General features: G+C 43.4%; 1 protein-coding gene across 3 annotated transcripts in view; it reads right to left on the reverse strand.

Annotated features, from left to right (window-relative positions):
- Positions 1-4,032: 4,032 nt before the first annotated feature.
- Positions 4,033-14,647, reverse strand: part of LOC106578043 (H(+)/Cl(-) exchange transporter 5) — a 30,517-nt gene continuing 19,902 nt past the window's right edge. For all 3 annotated transcript variants that reach the window (XM_014156597.3, XM_014156596.3, XM_014156595.3), the window contains exons 15-18: positions 14,383-14,578; positions 13,456-13,563; positions 13,262-13,370; positions 4,033-8,196 (exon numbers count right to left, since the gene is read on the reverse strand). In XM_014156597.3, coding sequence (XP_014012072.3) covers positions 8,106-8,196; positions 13,262-13,370; positions 13,456-13,563; positions 14,383-14,578 — 504 coding nt within the window. In that variant the 3' untranslated portion in view covers positions 4,033-8,105. The remainder of the gene's footprint in view (positions 8,197-13,261; positions 13,371-13,455; positions 13,564-14,382; positions 14,579-14,647) is intronic.

The raw sequence follows: 14,647 nt of genomic DNA on the forward strand, positions 1-14,647 counted from the left end.
TCCTCATAATAGACTAGGTCTGTATAGACTAGGCCCGTATAGACTAGTCCTCATAATAGACTAGGTCTGTATAGACTGGACCTCCTAATAGACTAGGTCTGTATAGACTAGGCCCGTATAGACTAGTCCTCATAATAGACTAGGTCTGTATAGACTAGGTCTGTATAGACTGGTCCTCATAATAGACTAGGTCTGTATAGACTAGGCCTGTATAGACTAGTCCTCCTAATAGACTAAGTCTGTATGGACTGGTCCTCCTAATAGACTAGGTCTGTATAGACTGGTCCTCCTAATAGACTAGGTCTGTATAGACAGGACCTGTATAGATTGGTCCTCCTAATAGACTAGGCCTGTATAGATTGGTCCTCCTAATAGACCAGGCCTGTATAGATTGGTCCTCCTAATAGACTAGGTCTGTATAGATTAGGTCTGTATAGACCAGGCCTGTATAGATTGTTCCTCCTAATAGACCAGGCCTGTATAGATTGTTCCTCCTAATAGACCGGCTCAGAGGGAAAGGATTCCATCCTGGCCTTGTGACTCAAATGACACACATTCCTATCTGTCAGTGTGTGTATCAGATCGGAAGGAATTCAGGTTCTCTCCTCCTTCTTTGAGTCTGTGTGTGTGTGTGTGTGTGTGTGTGTGTGTGTGTCCCCGATGGGGAGGAATTTTGGTAATTCGAGTCGTGTGTATGTCCACAACACCACTTCATAACTGTGGGACATTTAATTGACAGGCTGGCTAATGGATGTTAACAGACACAACATTGGTCCAGAACTGAATAAACATTTAAACAGTTATCTGGATCAGAAGTGTGTTTGAGAGAGAGACAAAGACAACGACTTTGTGTGTTGGTGTGTGTGGTTTTTGGATCCTGGATTTCTATGGTGGTTAAATATGCTCTTTGACAAATACAGTGGATATAAAAAGTCTCCACACCCCTGTTAAAATGCCAGGTTTTTGTGATGTAAAAGAATGAGACAAAGATAAATCATGTCAGAACTTTTACTGTTAATGTGACCTATAATGTGAAAATTCAATTGAAAAACAAACTGAAATCTTCGAGGGGGAAAAATGAAAACCTTACAATAACCTGGTTGCATAAGTGTGCACACCGTCTTATAACTGGGGGTGTGGCTGTGTTCAGAATTAACCAATCACATTCAAACTCATGTTAAATAGAAGTCATTACACACCTGCCATCATTTAAAGTGACTCTGATTAATCACAAATAAAGTTCAGCTGTTCTAGTAGGATTTTCCTGATAAGTTCTTAGTTGCATCTCAGAGCAAAAGCCGTGGTCCGCAGAGAGCTTCCAAAGCATCAGAGGGATCTCATTGTTGAAAGTTTTCAGTCAGGAGAAGGGTACAAAATAATTTCCAAAGCATTACATATACCATGGACCACAGTGAAGACAGTCATCATCAAGTGGAGAAAATATGGCACCACAGAGACATTACCAAGAACTGGACGTCCCTCCAAAATGTATGAAAAGACAAGAAGAAAACTGGTCAGGGAGGCTTCCAAGAGGCCTACAGTAACATTAAAGGAACTGCAGGAATTTCTGGCAAGTACTGGCTGTGTGCTACATGTGACAACAATCTCCCGTATTCTTCATATGAATGGGCTATGGTGTAGGGTGGCAAGACGGAAGCCTTTTCTTACAATGAAAAACATCCAAGCCCGGCTGAAGTTTGCAAAAACAAACATCAAGTCCCCCAAAAGCACGTGGGAAAATGTGTTATGGTCTGATGAAATCAAGGTTGAATTTTTGGGCCATAATTCCAAAAGGTATGTTTGGCGCAAAAACAACACTGCACATCACCCAAAGAACACCATCCCCACAGTGAAGCATGGTGGTGGCAGCATCATGCTTTGGGGCTGTTTTTCTTCAGCTGGAACCGGGGCCTTAGTCAGGGTGGAGGGAATTATGAACAGTTCCAAATACCAGGCAAATTTTGGCACGAAACCTTCAGGCGTCCGTTAGAAAGCTGAAGAGGATGACCCAAAGCACACATCTAAATCCACGAAAGCATGGCTTCGCCAGAAGAAGATTAACGTTTTGGAATGGCCCAGCCAGAGCCCAGACCTGAATCCAATTGAACATCTCTGGGGTGATCTGAAGAGGGCTGTGCACAGGAGATGTCCTCACAATCTGACAGATTTGGAGCGCTTTTGCAAAGAAAAGTGGGCAAATATTGGCACATCAAGATGTGCCACGCTAATAGACTCCTACCCCAAAAGACTGAGTGCTGTAATAAAATCAGAAGGTGCTTCAACAAAGTAATAGTTTAAGGGTGAGCACACGCATGCAACCAGGTTATTGTGAGTTTATTTTTTATTTTTATTTTTTCCTCAAAGATTTTTTTTTCAATTGAATTGTTCACGTTATAGGTCACATTAAAGGTGGAAAAAGTTCTGACATGATTTCTTTGTTTCATTATTTTACATCAAAAACCTGGCATTTTAACAGGGGTGTGTAGACTTTAAATCCACTGTACATCACATTCTGAAAGCATTCAGACCTCTTGACTTTTTCCACGTTATTACGCAACAGCCTTACTCTAAAATGGTTGAAATAGTTTTTTCCCCCTTCAATCTACACATGACAAAATGATTACAATTAAAAAGCTGACGCTACAAGTTTGGCACACCTGTATTTGGGGATTTTCTCCCATTCTTCTCTGCAGATCCTCTCAAGCTCGGTCAGGTTGGATGGGGAGCGTCGCTGCACAGCTATTTTCAGGTCTCTCCAGAGATGTTTGATTGGGTTCAAGTCCGGGCTCTGGCTGGGCCACTCAAGGATATTCAGAGACTTGTCCCGAAGCCACTCCTGTGTTGTCTTGGCTGTGTGCTGAGGGTCGTTGTCCTGTTGGAAGGTGAACCTTCACTCAGTCTGAGGTCCTGAGTGCTCTGGAGCAGGTTTTCATCAAGGATCACTGTACTTTGCTTCGTTCTTCTTTGCCTCGATCCTGACTAGTCTCCCAGTCCCTGCCGCTCAAAAACATCCCCACAGCATGATGCTGCCACCACCATGCTTCACCATAGGGATGGTGCCAGGTTTCCTCCAGACGTGATGCTTGACATTCAGGCCAAAGAGTTCAATCATGGTTTCATCAGACCAGGGAATCTTGTTTCTCATGGTCTGAGAGTCCTTTAGGTGCCTTTTGGCAAACTCCAAGTGGGCTGTCATGTGCCTTTTACTGAGGAGTGGCTTCAGTCTGGCCACTCTACCATAAAGGCCTGATTGGTGGAGAGCTGCAGAGATGGTTGTCCTTCTGGAAGGTTCTCCTATCTCCACGGAGGAACTCGGTCAGGGATGTGACTAAGAACTCAAGGTCCTTCGCCCCGGATTGCTCAGTTTGGCCAGTCAGCCAGTTCTAGATAAGAGTCTTGGTGATTCCAAACTTCTCCCATGTAAGAGTGATGGATGCCACTGTGTTCTTGGACCTTTAATGCTGCAGAAATGTTTTGGTACCCTTCCAAGGATCTGTGCCTCAACACAATCCTGTCTCGGAGCTCTATGGACAATTCCTTCGAATGGCTTGGTTTTTTCTCTGACATGCACTGTCAACTGTGGGACCTTATATAGACAGGTGTGTGCCTTTCCAAACCATGTCCAATCAATTGAATTTACCACAGGTGGACTCCAATCAAGTTGAAGAAACGTCTCATGGCTGATCAATGGAAACAGGATGCACCTGAGCTCAATTTCAAGTCTCATAGCAAAGGGTCTGAATATTTATGTATTTCTTTTTTAGAATTTTGCTAACATTTCTAAAAACCTGTTTTCGCTTTGTCATTATGGGGTATTGTGTGTAGATTGATGAGGAAAACAAATGTTAACATTTTAGAATAAGGCTGCAACATAAAATGTGGAAAAAGGGAAGGGGTCTGAATACCTTCCAAATGCATTGTAGATTTGTTTGATTTAACCTGATTGCTGGGGTTTGGAATCCGTTGTATTAAGAACAACAATGACATCAAATTCCAGACACACTCATGGTTTGACACACAAACACACACCTCTCTGAATGCATAATTTAGATTTAATCAATTTAGCTGACAATACATTTAATCACAAACCATAACATTACAATCATAATGAAACATACATTTCCTTCTGTGCAAAAATAAATAATCATACAATAATGTAAACAAAATGGTACATATACATCATGTGAACAAAAAAATATCAGACCAATCAATCATATAAAAGTGTGTAAGCTTCTGCAGAGTGCTAAAACATACATGTCATCATCGTTCATATAACATGTACGTAAAGTAAGCTCTTAGCAGAGTGCTTTGCAAAATGTCCGTATTATCTTCATTGTGAAAGAAACTTCTGTGGAAACGTTTGAGTTTCTGGGGAAAACATGTGTCTTGGGGATTTGGGCCCGCCCCTAGTGGTCACACTAATAGGTCACACAGAATGGACTCGCCCTTTAGAAAACAGGATTGATTGTCCTAAAGCCAGATGGTCTTGTAGTATATTGTGCATGGTTTCACCATGTGGTCATCTAGGGTGGGGTCAAATAGAAATCCCCTGAGTATTTAGACAGTTCTAGAATATAGACAACAAAAAAGTTCCAGCACTTACTGCCAAGTATTTTGGTAAATTCTTGGTACTGTTCCGTATAACAGCCAACTTCAACTGAGCGTTAGGAACTCTGATTTCTAATTGACAATTTACATGAGCCACAAAGTTGAATCAAGGCATATCAATTACATGCAAGACATCGAACAGCGTAATTACATGTCTATGTCCTGAAGTGTGGTATGATTGGGGTGACAGTGAAGGCCACAGGGTCTTGTTTGACTCAACTTTCCCTCTCTCCTTTGTTCAGTATTTTTCTCAGGAGTGTGAACAAAGAATAAGCCCTCCTTTAAATCCCCCTCTTTTCACAACCTCCCATCCTGATACCCCCCCGTCGTATCAACAGTGTTGGCATTACCTCCATAGTTATCAGTCTACAGAGGTCTGTGTTGTTCTAAGAGGCAGTCAGGAAATGTGCTTCTAATGAGCTTTCACACCTCCTCACCCCCTAAAACCCCTGTCTGTGGTCAGGTGTAAGAAATTAATCAACAAAATCCTGGATAGACCAATTGGGGCCAGACAGAGAAAAACACACACACACACACACAGGGTGCTTTGAGCCCACTGCCCAGACTTCAGGGAGAATTGAGACTCCTAGAATTCTGGGAGGGGCACAAATATGGGAATCCCTCATAGGGCATGGTAACAATACAACATTCCACGTTCAGAAGGACAAATCATTTCACTTCTGATAAGCTTCTTAGGAACTGCCAGAGGTGCTCATTGTAAGTAGTCTCAGCGACAGTGCTTTTAAACCCCAACTATCAAACAAAGGCTGGCAGTAGCATAGGAAGTGGTCCCTACAGCATGGAGAAATAAAGAAACTGGCCAGGGCTCAGCACAAACTAGACCACACCTTATTGCACTTCCTGTTACAAGACAAGAGAGAGAGGGGTCACGCGGCGGTCATGTCTAGACGGGATACAGCTTTTGTGAAATTGACATCAAAAGCAGATTTTCTTTTGCATTTTAAGCTAACCGTAACCTAATTCGCCTAACCGTAACCTAATTTGCCTAACTGTAACCTAATTTGCCTAACTGTAACCTAATTTGCCTAACCGTAACCTAATTTGCCTAATCTGCTGCGTAAATTCTAGTAAACCTGCTGCGAAAAAGACAATTTTTACAAAAGCTGTATCCCTTCTAGACTAAACCTCACGCGGCTCGACAGGCATTGTGACATCATATTTGGAATGAGAGAGCGAGCGAGAGCGAGAGAGACGGTGGGGATAGTACAGAAGAGAGGGAGGGAGGGTTTGTCTAAGGACAGAGAGAGAAACAGAGGGAAGGGACAGAGAATAGAGTGGGTGGGTGGGTGGACGGATGGGATGACAACATTTCTATAAAAATGAGAAGACCAGGGAAAACACCGCAATAAAAAGAAGAATATGAAGATGATCATTTGGTCCTCCAGGGCCATATGAATGGGATGCATCCCAAACGGTGCCCTATCCACTATAAGCCCTGGTCAAAAGTAGTGAACTATATTGAGAATAGGGTGTCATTTGGGACACAGACATAAGGAGATGGTTATGACAATCTGATCACCATTGTTGATTATAAACACAACCCTTCCCATGAGCTCATCAACACACACACAAACACATCCCATTTGATTCTCCATCCCTAAAAAATATTTCAGAATCAGAAAGAGAGAAGAGATTAAACAGTTCAGACTCAAAGTCCTATTTAAACCAACAACTTCAAACTTGGAAAGGCAATATAGTTTATGTACAACTCTCAGAAACGTGAGTCCATTTTGGCAAATTCCCATCTCTGTAAAATATTCCCTAGGACACACACACACACACACGAAGGGGCCTAAAGAAAGTCCTTGAAAGAGGCCAATCCACCCCTATATGACTCAACGGGAATCAAGGGAGCCTGCTCTGACTCTACCACTGAACCCACACACACACACACACACACACACACACACACACACACACACACACACACACACGTGTCTTCTGATGTGTAGGTGTTTGAGGAATGTGTGAATTTGAGCAGCTCTGTAACCTGATCTCCATGTGAAGTCTCTTTGGATCCGTTTAGCTATCTAATATCCTGTAGCTAAAAGCATTCTATTCAAATAACCTGACTGTGTGTGTCGTCAACCTTTTCCCACGCCTGTCGCACATCATGGTGATGAAGAACCAGGTAGTCATGGTAACATACCCATGTGGTAATGGGGGCTATTTTAGGAGGAATTCTACACTTCGATGTTTCCCTTTTGTGTTCTAGCTTTACCTCAGCAATGTGCAATGCACACGCGCACACACACACACACACACTTAGAGATTATGCACAGACACATCTGTATCTAACAAGCACAGACAAGACAACATGGAGGACAGACTCACTGACAGTTTTAACCACCTGAGATGGACCCTACAGCGGTCCAGATGGACCCTACAGCGGTCCAGATGGACCCTACAGCGGTCCAGATGGACCCTACAGCGGTCCAGATTGGGTCTGAAATGGAAGCCTAATTCCCTACATAGTGTACTACTGCATCAGTAAGAGTTTGGTCAGCACTTCCCCACCACCTCTCTTCACCTCTCCTCAAACGTCTTCTCTTTTCTCTAGAGCTCAGTGGAACCTTACATTTTCCATCATGATCAGCCATTTCTGAAATTCCCTCTTTTCATACCTCCATCTCACCCTCATCCTTCCATCTCATTCCTCATCTCTCTCTGTACAGCTATAGTACTGGTTGAAGTGCAGGAGAGATCTCTGTCTATTAGTTCGGCAGATCTATTACACGTTAGTCATTTAGCAGACGCTCTTATCCAGAGTGACTTACAGGAGCAGTTAGGGTTAAGTGCCTTGCTCAAGGACATGTTGACAGACTTTTCACCTAGATGGCTCGGGAATTCAAACCAGCGACCTTTCGGTTACTGGCCCAACACTCTTACCCACTAGGATTTTTGCCACCAAATGATTTTACTTCATGATTTTCCTTCTCAGTGTCTTCTCTCCTATTTTTCCATCCTCCTCTTTGTAGAAATGTGTCCATGTTACTGTGTCCACCAGCCCTCTTCTTCAGGTGAGTCCTACTGAGAAAACAAGACCGTATCATCTCTCCTATAGGCTGGTGTCCTCTTCCAAGTCTCATAGAGCTCCGTTGAAGAGGGTAGAGTCTGGGTCTCCGTTGAAGAGGGTAGAGTCTGGGTCTCCGTTGAAGAGGGTAGAGTCTGGGTCTCCGTTGAAGAGGGTAGAGTCTGGGTCTCCGTTGAAGAGGGTAGAGTCTGGGTCTCCGTTGAAGAGGGTAGACGCTCCTGGGTCTCCCGTTGAAGAGGGTAGAGTCTGGGTCTCCGTTGAAGAGGGTAGAGTCTGGGTCTCCGTTGAAGAGGGTAGAGTCTGGGTCTCAGTTGAAGAGGATAGAGTCTGGGTCTCAGTTGAAGAGGATAGAGTCTGGGTCTCAGTTGAAGAGGATAGAGTCTGGGTCTCAGTTGAAGAGGATAGAGTCTGGGTCTCAGTTGAAGAGGATAGAGTCTGGGTCTCAGTTGAAGAGGATAGAGTCTGGGTCTCTGTTGGACATCTGAGCCATGTGTTTCAGAATGTCTTTCTTAGTGATGATTCCCAGCAACCTCCTGAGAGAGAGGAGGGAGACAGAGAGAGGAGAAAGAGAGAGAGTTTACCATTAGAAATTAACAATGACAATGTTTACAATGTGTTTACAAAGAGAATTTCCTGCCAATAGAGCATTCTTCAATTTAAATCGAGAGAAGAGAACGACACAGAGAGAGTTTACAATTGCACAAAAAGGGAGAAATGTTCAGAAAAGGGAAAGTTGTATCCAATTTAAAAGGTCTGGTTTTGTGTTCAAATCAAAAAGATCCATCATACCAGCCAACCACACAACACACACTGACATCACCAGGGAAGGTCTCTGGGTTGAAATATATCTCTCTATGGGTATGGAAGATGTTCTGTTGACAAACTCCAACCTCTCCTCTAATCAGGCCAGATGTTGTATGGGATGGAGGGAGGGAAGAGGGATGGAGGGGGAGGACAGGGATGGAGATGAAGGGAAGAGGGATGGAAAGTGGGGAGGAGAGGCAAGAACGATGGAGGGGAGAGGGATGAGGGGACATCATTAACGTCATTTCCGGTCACAACTTGTGGACTCGTTTACCCCTCACTCAACTTTTTCACCCCGGACATGGTTCTACAGGACCTCCACCAGCCGAAGCTAGGTAGTAACATTAACATGATGCCTTCTAATTGCAGTCACTGTACATCATAATATACAGGAGAACGAGGGTAATTTCAGTGTAGGAAAGGATGAAACAGTGTCTGTGCCACCAGTAAGTACAGATAGTAGTATAAATCCTCTCGCACAGTCCCCGCAGCCGGACAATTTTCTCACGGCCTCTGGAAGGAAATGCTGTAGGAATGCTCAACCGGTGTCGCTCATTCAGCCAACAGAAACTTTCAACCGGTTCTCCCCATTAAGCAACGAGTCGAGTCAGAGGCCGAGCCTTCTCTGGTCTCTACTCCTCCCGTTACGGGGTCTGAGACGCCGACGCCTTCCACCATTAGCTCTGACAAATTGAAAACCCTAGTCATTGGCGACTCCATTACCCGCAGTATTAGACTTAAAACGATCATACACTGTTTACCAGGGGCAGGGCTACCGACGTTAAGGCTAATCTGAAGATGGTGCTGGCTAAGGCTAAAACTGGCGAGTGTAGAGAGTATAGGGATATTGTTATCCACATCGGCACCAACGATGTAAGGTCACCAAGCGCAACATAGCTTCAGCATGTAAATCATCTAGAAAGATGGGTCGACATCGAGTAATTGTGTCTGGCCCCCTCCTAGTTAGGGGGAGTGATGAGCTGTACAGCAGTCTCACAACTAAATCGCTGGTTGAAAACTCTTTTCTGCCCCTCCCAAAAGATAGAATTTGTAGATAATTGGCGCTCTTTCTGGGACTCAGCCGAAAACAGGACCAAGCCTGGCCTGCTGAGGAGTGACGGACTCCATCCTAGCTGGAGGGGTGCTCTCATCTTATCTACGAACATAGGGGAGTTAGAGCCCTGTCTAGCTCCACAATGAGATAGCCAGCCTGCCAGCTTAGTCACTAGCACAGTCAGTGTAGTCAGCTCAGCTACCCCCATTTAAAATATATATAAATAAAAACACGACTGCGATTTTGTCTTTTGAGCTTCTAGTCGTGAAATCTATGCAGCCCACTCAATCACTTTTTATAGTTACTGTTTACAGGCCTCCTGGGCCATATACAGCGTTCCTGTCGGACCTTGTAGTCATGGCAGATTATATTCTAATTTTTGGTGACTTTAATATTCACATGGAAAAGTCCACAGACCCACTCCAAAATACTTTCAGAGCCATCGTCGACTCAGTGGGTTTTGTCCAACATGTCTCCGGACCTACTCATTGCCACAGTCATCCTCTGAACCTAGTTTTGTCCTGTGGAATAAATATTGTGGATCTAAATGTTTTTCCCTCATAATCCTGGACTACCGGACCACCATTTTATTACGTTAGCAAATACAACAAATAATCTGCTCCGACCCCATCCAAGGATCATCAAAAGCTGTGCTATAAAATCCCGGACAACCAAAAGATTCCTAGATACCCTTCCAGACTCCCTCCACCTACCCAAGGGCGTCAGAGTACAAAAATCAGTAAACCACCTGAGGAAATCAATTTAACCTTGCGTAATACCCTAGATGGAGTTGCACCCCTAAAAACAAAATCACATTTGTCATAAGAAACTAGCTCCCTGGTATACAGAAAATACACAAGCTCCTAAGCAAGCTTCCAGAAAACTGGAACGGAAAAAGGCGCTACACCAAACTGGAAGTCTTCCGACTAGCTTTGAAAGACAGTACCGTGCAGTATCGAAGAGCCCTCACTGCTGCTCAATCATCCTATTTTTCCAACTTAATTGAGGAAAATAAGAACAATCCAAAATGTATTTTTGATACTGTCGCAAAGCTAACTAAAAAGCAGCATTCCCCAAGAGAGGATGGCTTTCACTTCAGCAGTGATGAATTCATGTACTTTGTTGACGAAAAGATCCTGGTCATTAGAAAGCAAATTATGGACTCCTCTTTAAACCTGCGTATTCCTCCAAAGCTCAGTTGTCATGAGTCTTCACAACACTGCCAGGACCTGATCAAGGGAGACATTCAAGTTTTATTTAATACTATATCTCTTGACACATTGATGAAAATAGTCATGGACTCTAAACCTTCAAGCTGCATACTGGATCCTATTCCAACTAAACTACTGAAAGAGCTGCTTCCTGTGCTTGGCCCTCCTATGTTGAACATAATAAACGACTCCCTATCCACTGGATGTGTACCAAACTCACTAAAAGTGGCAGTAATAAAGCTTCTCTTGAAAAAAACCTTGGCCAAGAAAATATATAGTTATTTTTTTTATATGTTTGAAAAAACTGTTGCGCAGCAACTCACTGCCTTCCTGAAGACAAACAATGTACACGAAACGCTTCAGTCTGGTTTTAGACCCCATCATAGCACTGAGACTGCACTTGTGAAGGTGGTAAATGACCTTTTAATGGCGTCAGACCATTCTTTTGGGAGAGATTGGAAACCCAAATTGGTCTACACGTACAAGTTCTGGCCTGGTTTAGATCTTATCTATCAGAAAGATATCAGTTTGTCTCTGTAGATGGTTTGTCCTCTGACAAACCAACTGTACATTTCGGTGTTCCCCAAGGCTCCGTTTTAGGACCACTATTGTTTTCACTATATATTTTACCTCTTGGTGATGTCATTCAGAAACAATGTTAACTTTCACTGCTATGCGGACGACACACAGCTGTACATTTTGATGAAACATGGTGAAGGCCCAAAATTGCCCTCCCTGGAAGCCTGTGTTTTAGACATAAGGAAGTGGATGGCAGCAAATGTTCTACTTTTAAACTCTAGGTCCCAAGAAACAAAGATCTTCTGTTGAATCTTTCAATTAATCTTGATGGTTGTTCAGTTGTCTCAAATAAAACTGAAGGACCTCAGCGTTACTCTGGACCCTGATCTCTTTTGATGAACATATCAAGACTGTTTCAAGGACAACTTTTTTCCCCCATCTAAGTAACATTGAAAAATCAGAAACTTTGTCTAAAAATGATGCTGAAAAATTAATCCATCCTTTTGTCACTTCTAGGTTAGACTACTACAATGCTCTACTTTCCGGCTAAAGCCCTAATTCACTTCAGTTAGTGCTAAGCACAGCTGCTAGAATCTTGACTAGATGAATCAGCACAACAATTTACAAAAATACTAATCATAAATGTTGATAAAATATTAAACTGTTATTCAAATAATTATAGATAAACATCTCCTTAATGCAACCGCTGTGACAGATTTAAAAAAAGCTTCACGGGGAAAGCACACTTTGCAATAATCTGAGTATCGCGCTCAGAAAAATACATCAGGCAATACAGATACCCGCCATTTTGGAGTCATCGAAAATCATAAATAGCATTATAAATATTCACTTACCTTTGATCTTCATCAGAAGGCACTTCCAGGAATCCCAGGTCCACAATAAATGTTGTTTTGCTCAATAAAGTCCATAATTTATGTCCAAATAGCTCCTTGTTGTTTGCGCATTCAGTAAGCTACTCCAAATGTAGGAAGCGCGCTGAAAATTTCACGACGAAAAGTAAAAAAAGTTATATTTACGTTCGTAGAAACATGTCAAACGTTGTATAGCATCAGTCTTTAGGGCCTTTTTAACATAAAACTTCAATAATATTCCAACCGGACAATTCCAATGTCTTGAAAAACGTTATGGAACACAGCTACCTCATCACGTGAAGGCGCACCAATGAACTCATGTCATTTTCTGAGTCACCAACTTCCCGGCCTTCTTGTTCGCTCTCTGTTCACTGCAAAAGCCTGAAACACGGTTCTAAAGACTGTTGACATCTAGTGGAAGCCGTAGGAAGTGCAAAATGAACCCTAAGTCACTGTGTGTTAGATAGGCAATGACTTGAAGACTACAAGCATCAGATTACCCACTACCTGGTTGGATTTTTCTCAGGTTTTTGCCTGCCATATGAGTTCTGTTATACTCACAGACATCATTCAAACAGTTTTAGAAACTTCATAGTGTTTTCTATCCAAATCTACTACTACTAATAATAATAATAATCTACTAATAATATGCAAATATTTGACTCTGGGCCCGAGTATTAGGCAGTTTACTCTGGGCACACTTTTCATCCAAAATCGAAAATACTGCCCCCTATACCCTAAAAAGTTAAAGGCCATAGAAACAGCCCCTCACCGTTGATTGACCGAGGTTGGAGGAATAGAAAGCCACTGATCTGGTGATGAAAATGACGAGGGTATCAAGTGGATTTTGATTGGTCCAAACCGTAGAAACACCTCCAAATGTTACCACCTCCCAATGCCGGAAAATGGAAGAGGTAGAACCAAGAGCTGAGCAGTTTAAACTAGCAATGGCCTCAACCTCTCTCCTACCCTGTAGTCTGTTCCTCAACCCCTCCAAACCCTATGTACGTAATTTGGTACTTTTGACAATAGCTTCAACTTGCCCAAATCCTCTCAGATCTCCACGTATGCAAAGGGCCTAGGCTGTAGGGGTTGATTTAGGACCAGGCTGTACAGTAACCACTACTTTCCTACTCACCCGTTGTGTGTAACCAGACATTGTCGGAGTCCCAGCTTCCTGAAGATGTCCAAAGCTATCGCCATGGGGGTGTGGTCTGTCACAGTGAAGGGACTAAGGTCCAGGATACCTACAGAATAGAACATAATAAAATGCAAACATAACGTCATATATATAAACATACCATCTGAGTGTGTGTGTGTGTGTGTTCTTACCTCGTAGTTTGACGACAGGGGGGCCGGAGAAGGGCTGGGGGGGCACGTGGTCCAAGAAGAACACCAATGAGGCACTGACCACCCCCTCCTGTCGCTTACGGGCGTTGTCTATTGGGGGAGTAGAGGGAGGGAGGGAACGCGGAGGAGTTATTCATAGTGTACATTATAGTTGTGTGCAGCTGAGTGGACAAAACATTATGAACACCTGCTCTTCCCATGACAGACTGACCAGGTGAAAGCTATGAACCCTTATTGATATCACTTGTTAAATCCACTTCAATCAGTGTAGATGAAGGGGAGGAGACAGGTTAAAGAAGGAGTTTTCTAAGCCTTGAGACGTGTATCATTCAGAGGGTGAATGGACAAGACAAAATATTGAAATGTCTTTGAACAGGGTATGGTAGTAGGTGCCAGGTGCACCGGTTTGAGTCAAGAACTGCAACGCTGCTGGGTTTTTCACACTCAACAGTTTCCCGTGTGTATCAAGAATAGTCCACCACCCAAAGGACATCCAGCCAGCTTGACACAACAGTGAGAAGCATTTGAGTCAACATGGGCCAGTATCCCTGTGGAACGCTTTCAACACCTTGTAGAGTCCATGCCCCAACGACTTGAGGCTACCACTGGGGGGGTGCAACTCAATATTAGGAAGGTGTTCTTAATGTTTTGTACACTCAGTGATATGCAGAACACACACTGACTTGTAATGGGCCTCACAGACACACATACCTGAAGATCACACATTAACAGACACACGTTAGCAAATACAGATCAGACACAGTCTAACATTGATACACCTTACTGTCAACTATGTCCATTGGCAAACATACCCCCTGTGGCACTGATTGGCAAACACACTGTGCAAACAGAGAGAGAGACAGACAAACACAGAGACACAGACAGTCACATATAGACAGAGATACTCACCTAGAGATATGACCAGGTCCCTCCTCAGTACGAAGCCCACTAGTCTCTGAGACTCCTGTGACACCACTACGGGGAAGCCACTGTAGTCAGTGTCTGCCATCACCCCTTCTATCTCCCCTACACTCATACCCTCCTGAGTGAGCACGACTAGGAGAGGGTCCGATGGCCTAGGGCGCATCACGTCCTGAGCCAGGGTCTGAGAGGAGTTAAGATAGGATCAGAGGAACCTCAAAGCTCTATATAGGCTAAATGAAAGACAAGAAAA

This window comes from Salmo salar, chromosome 18 (genome assembly GCF_965601325.2).
Source record: "Salmo salar chromosome 18, fSalSal1, whole genome shotgun sequence".
Classification (NCBI taxonomy): Eukaryota; Metazoa; Chordata; class Actinopteri; order Salmoniformes; family Salmonidae; genus Salmo; species Salmo salar.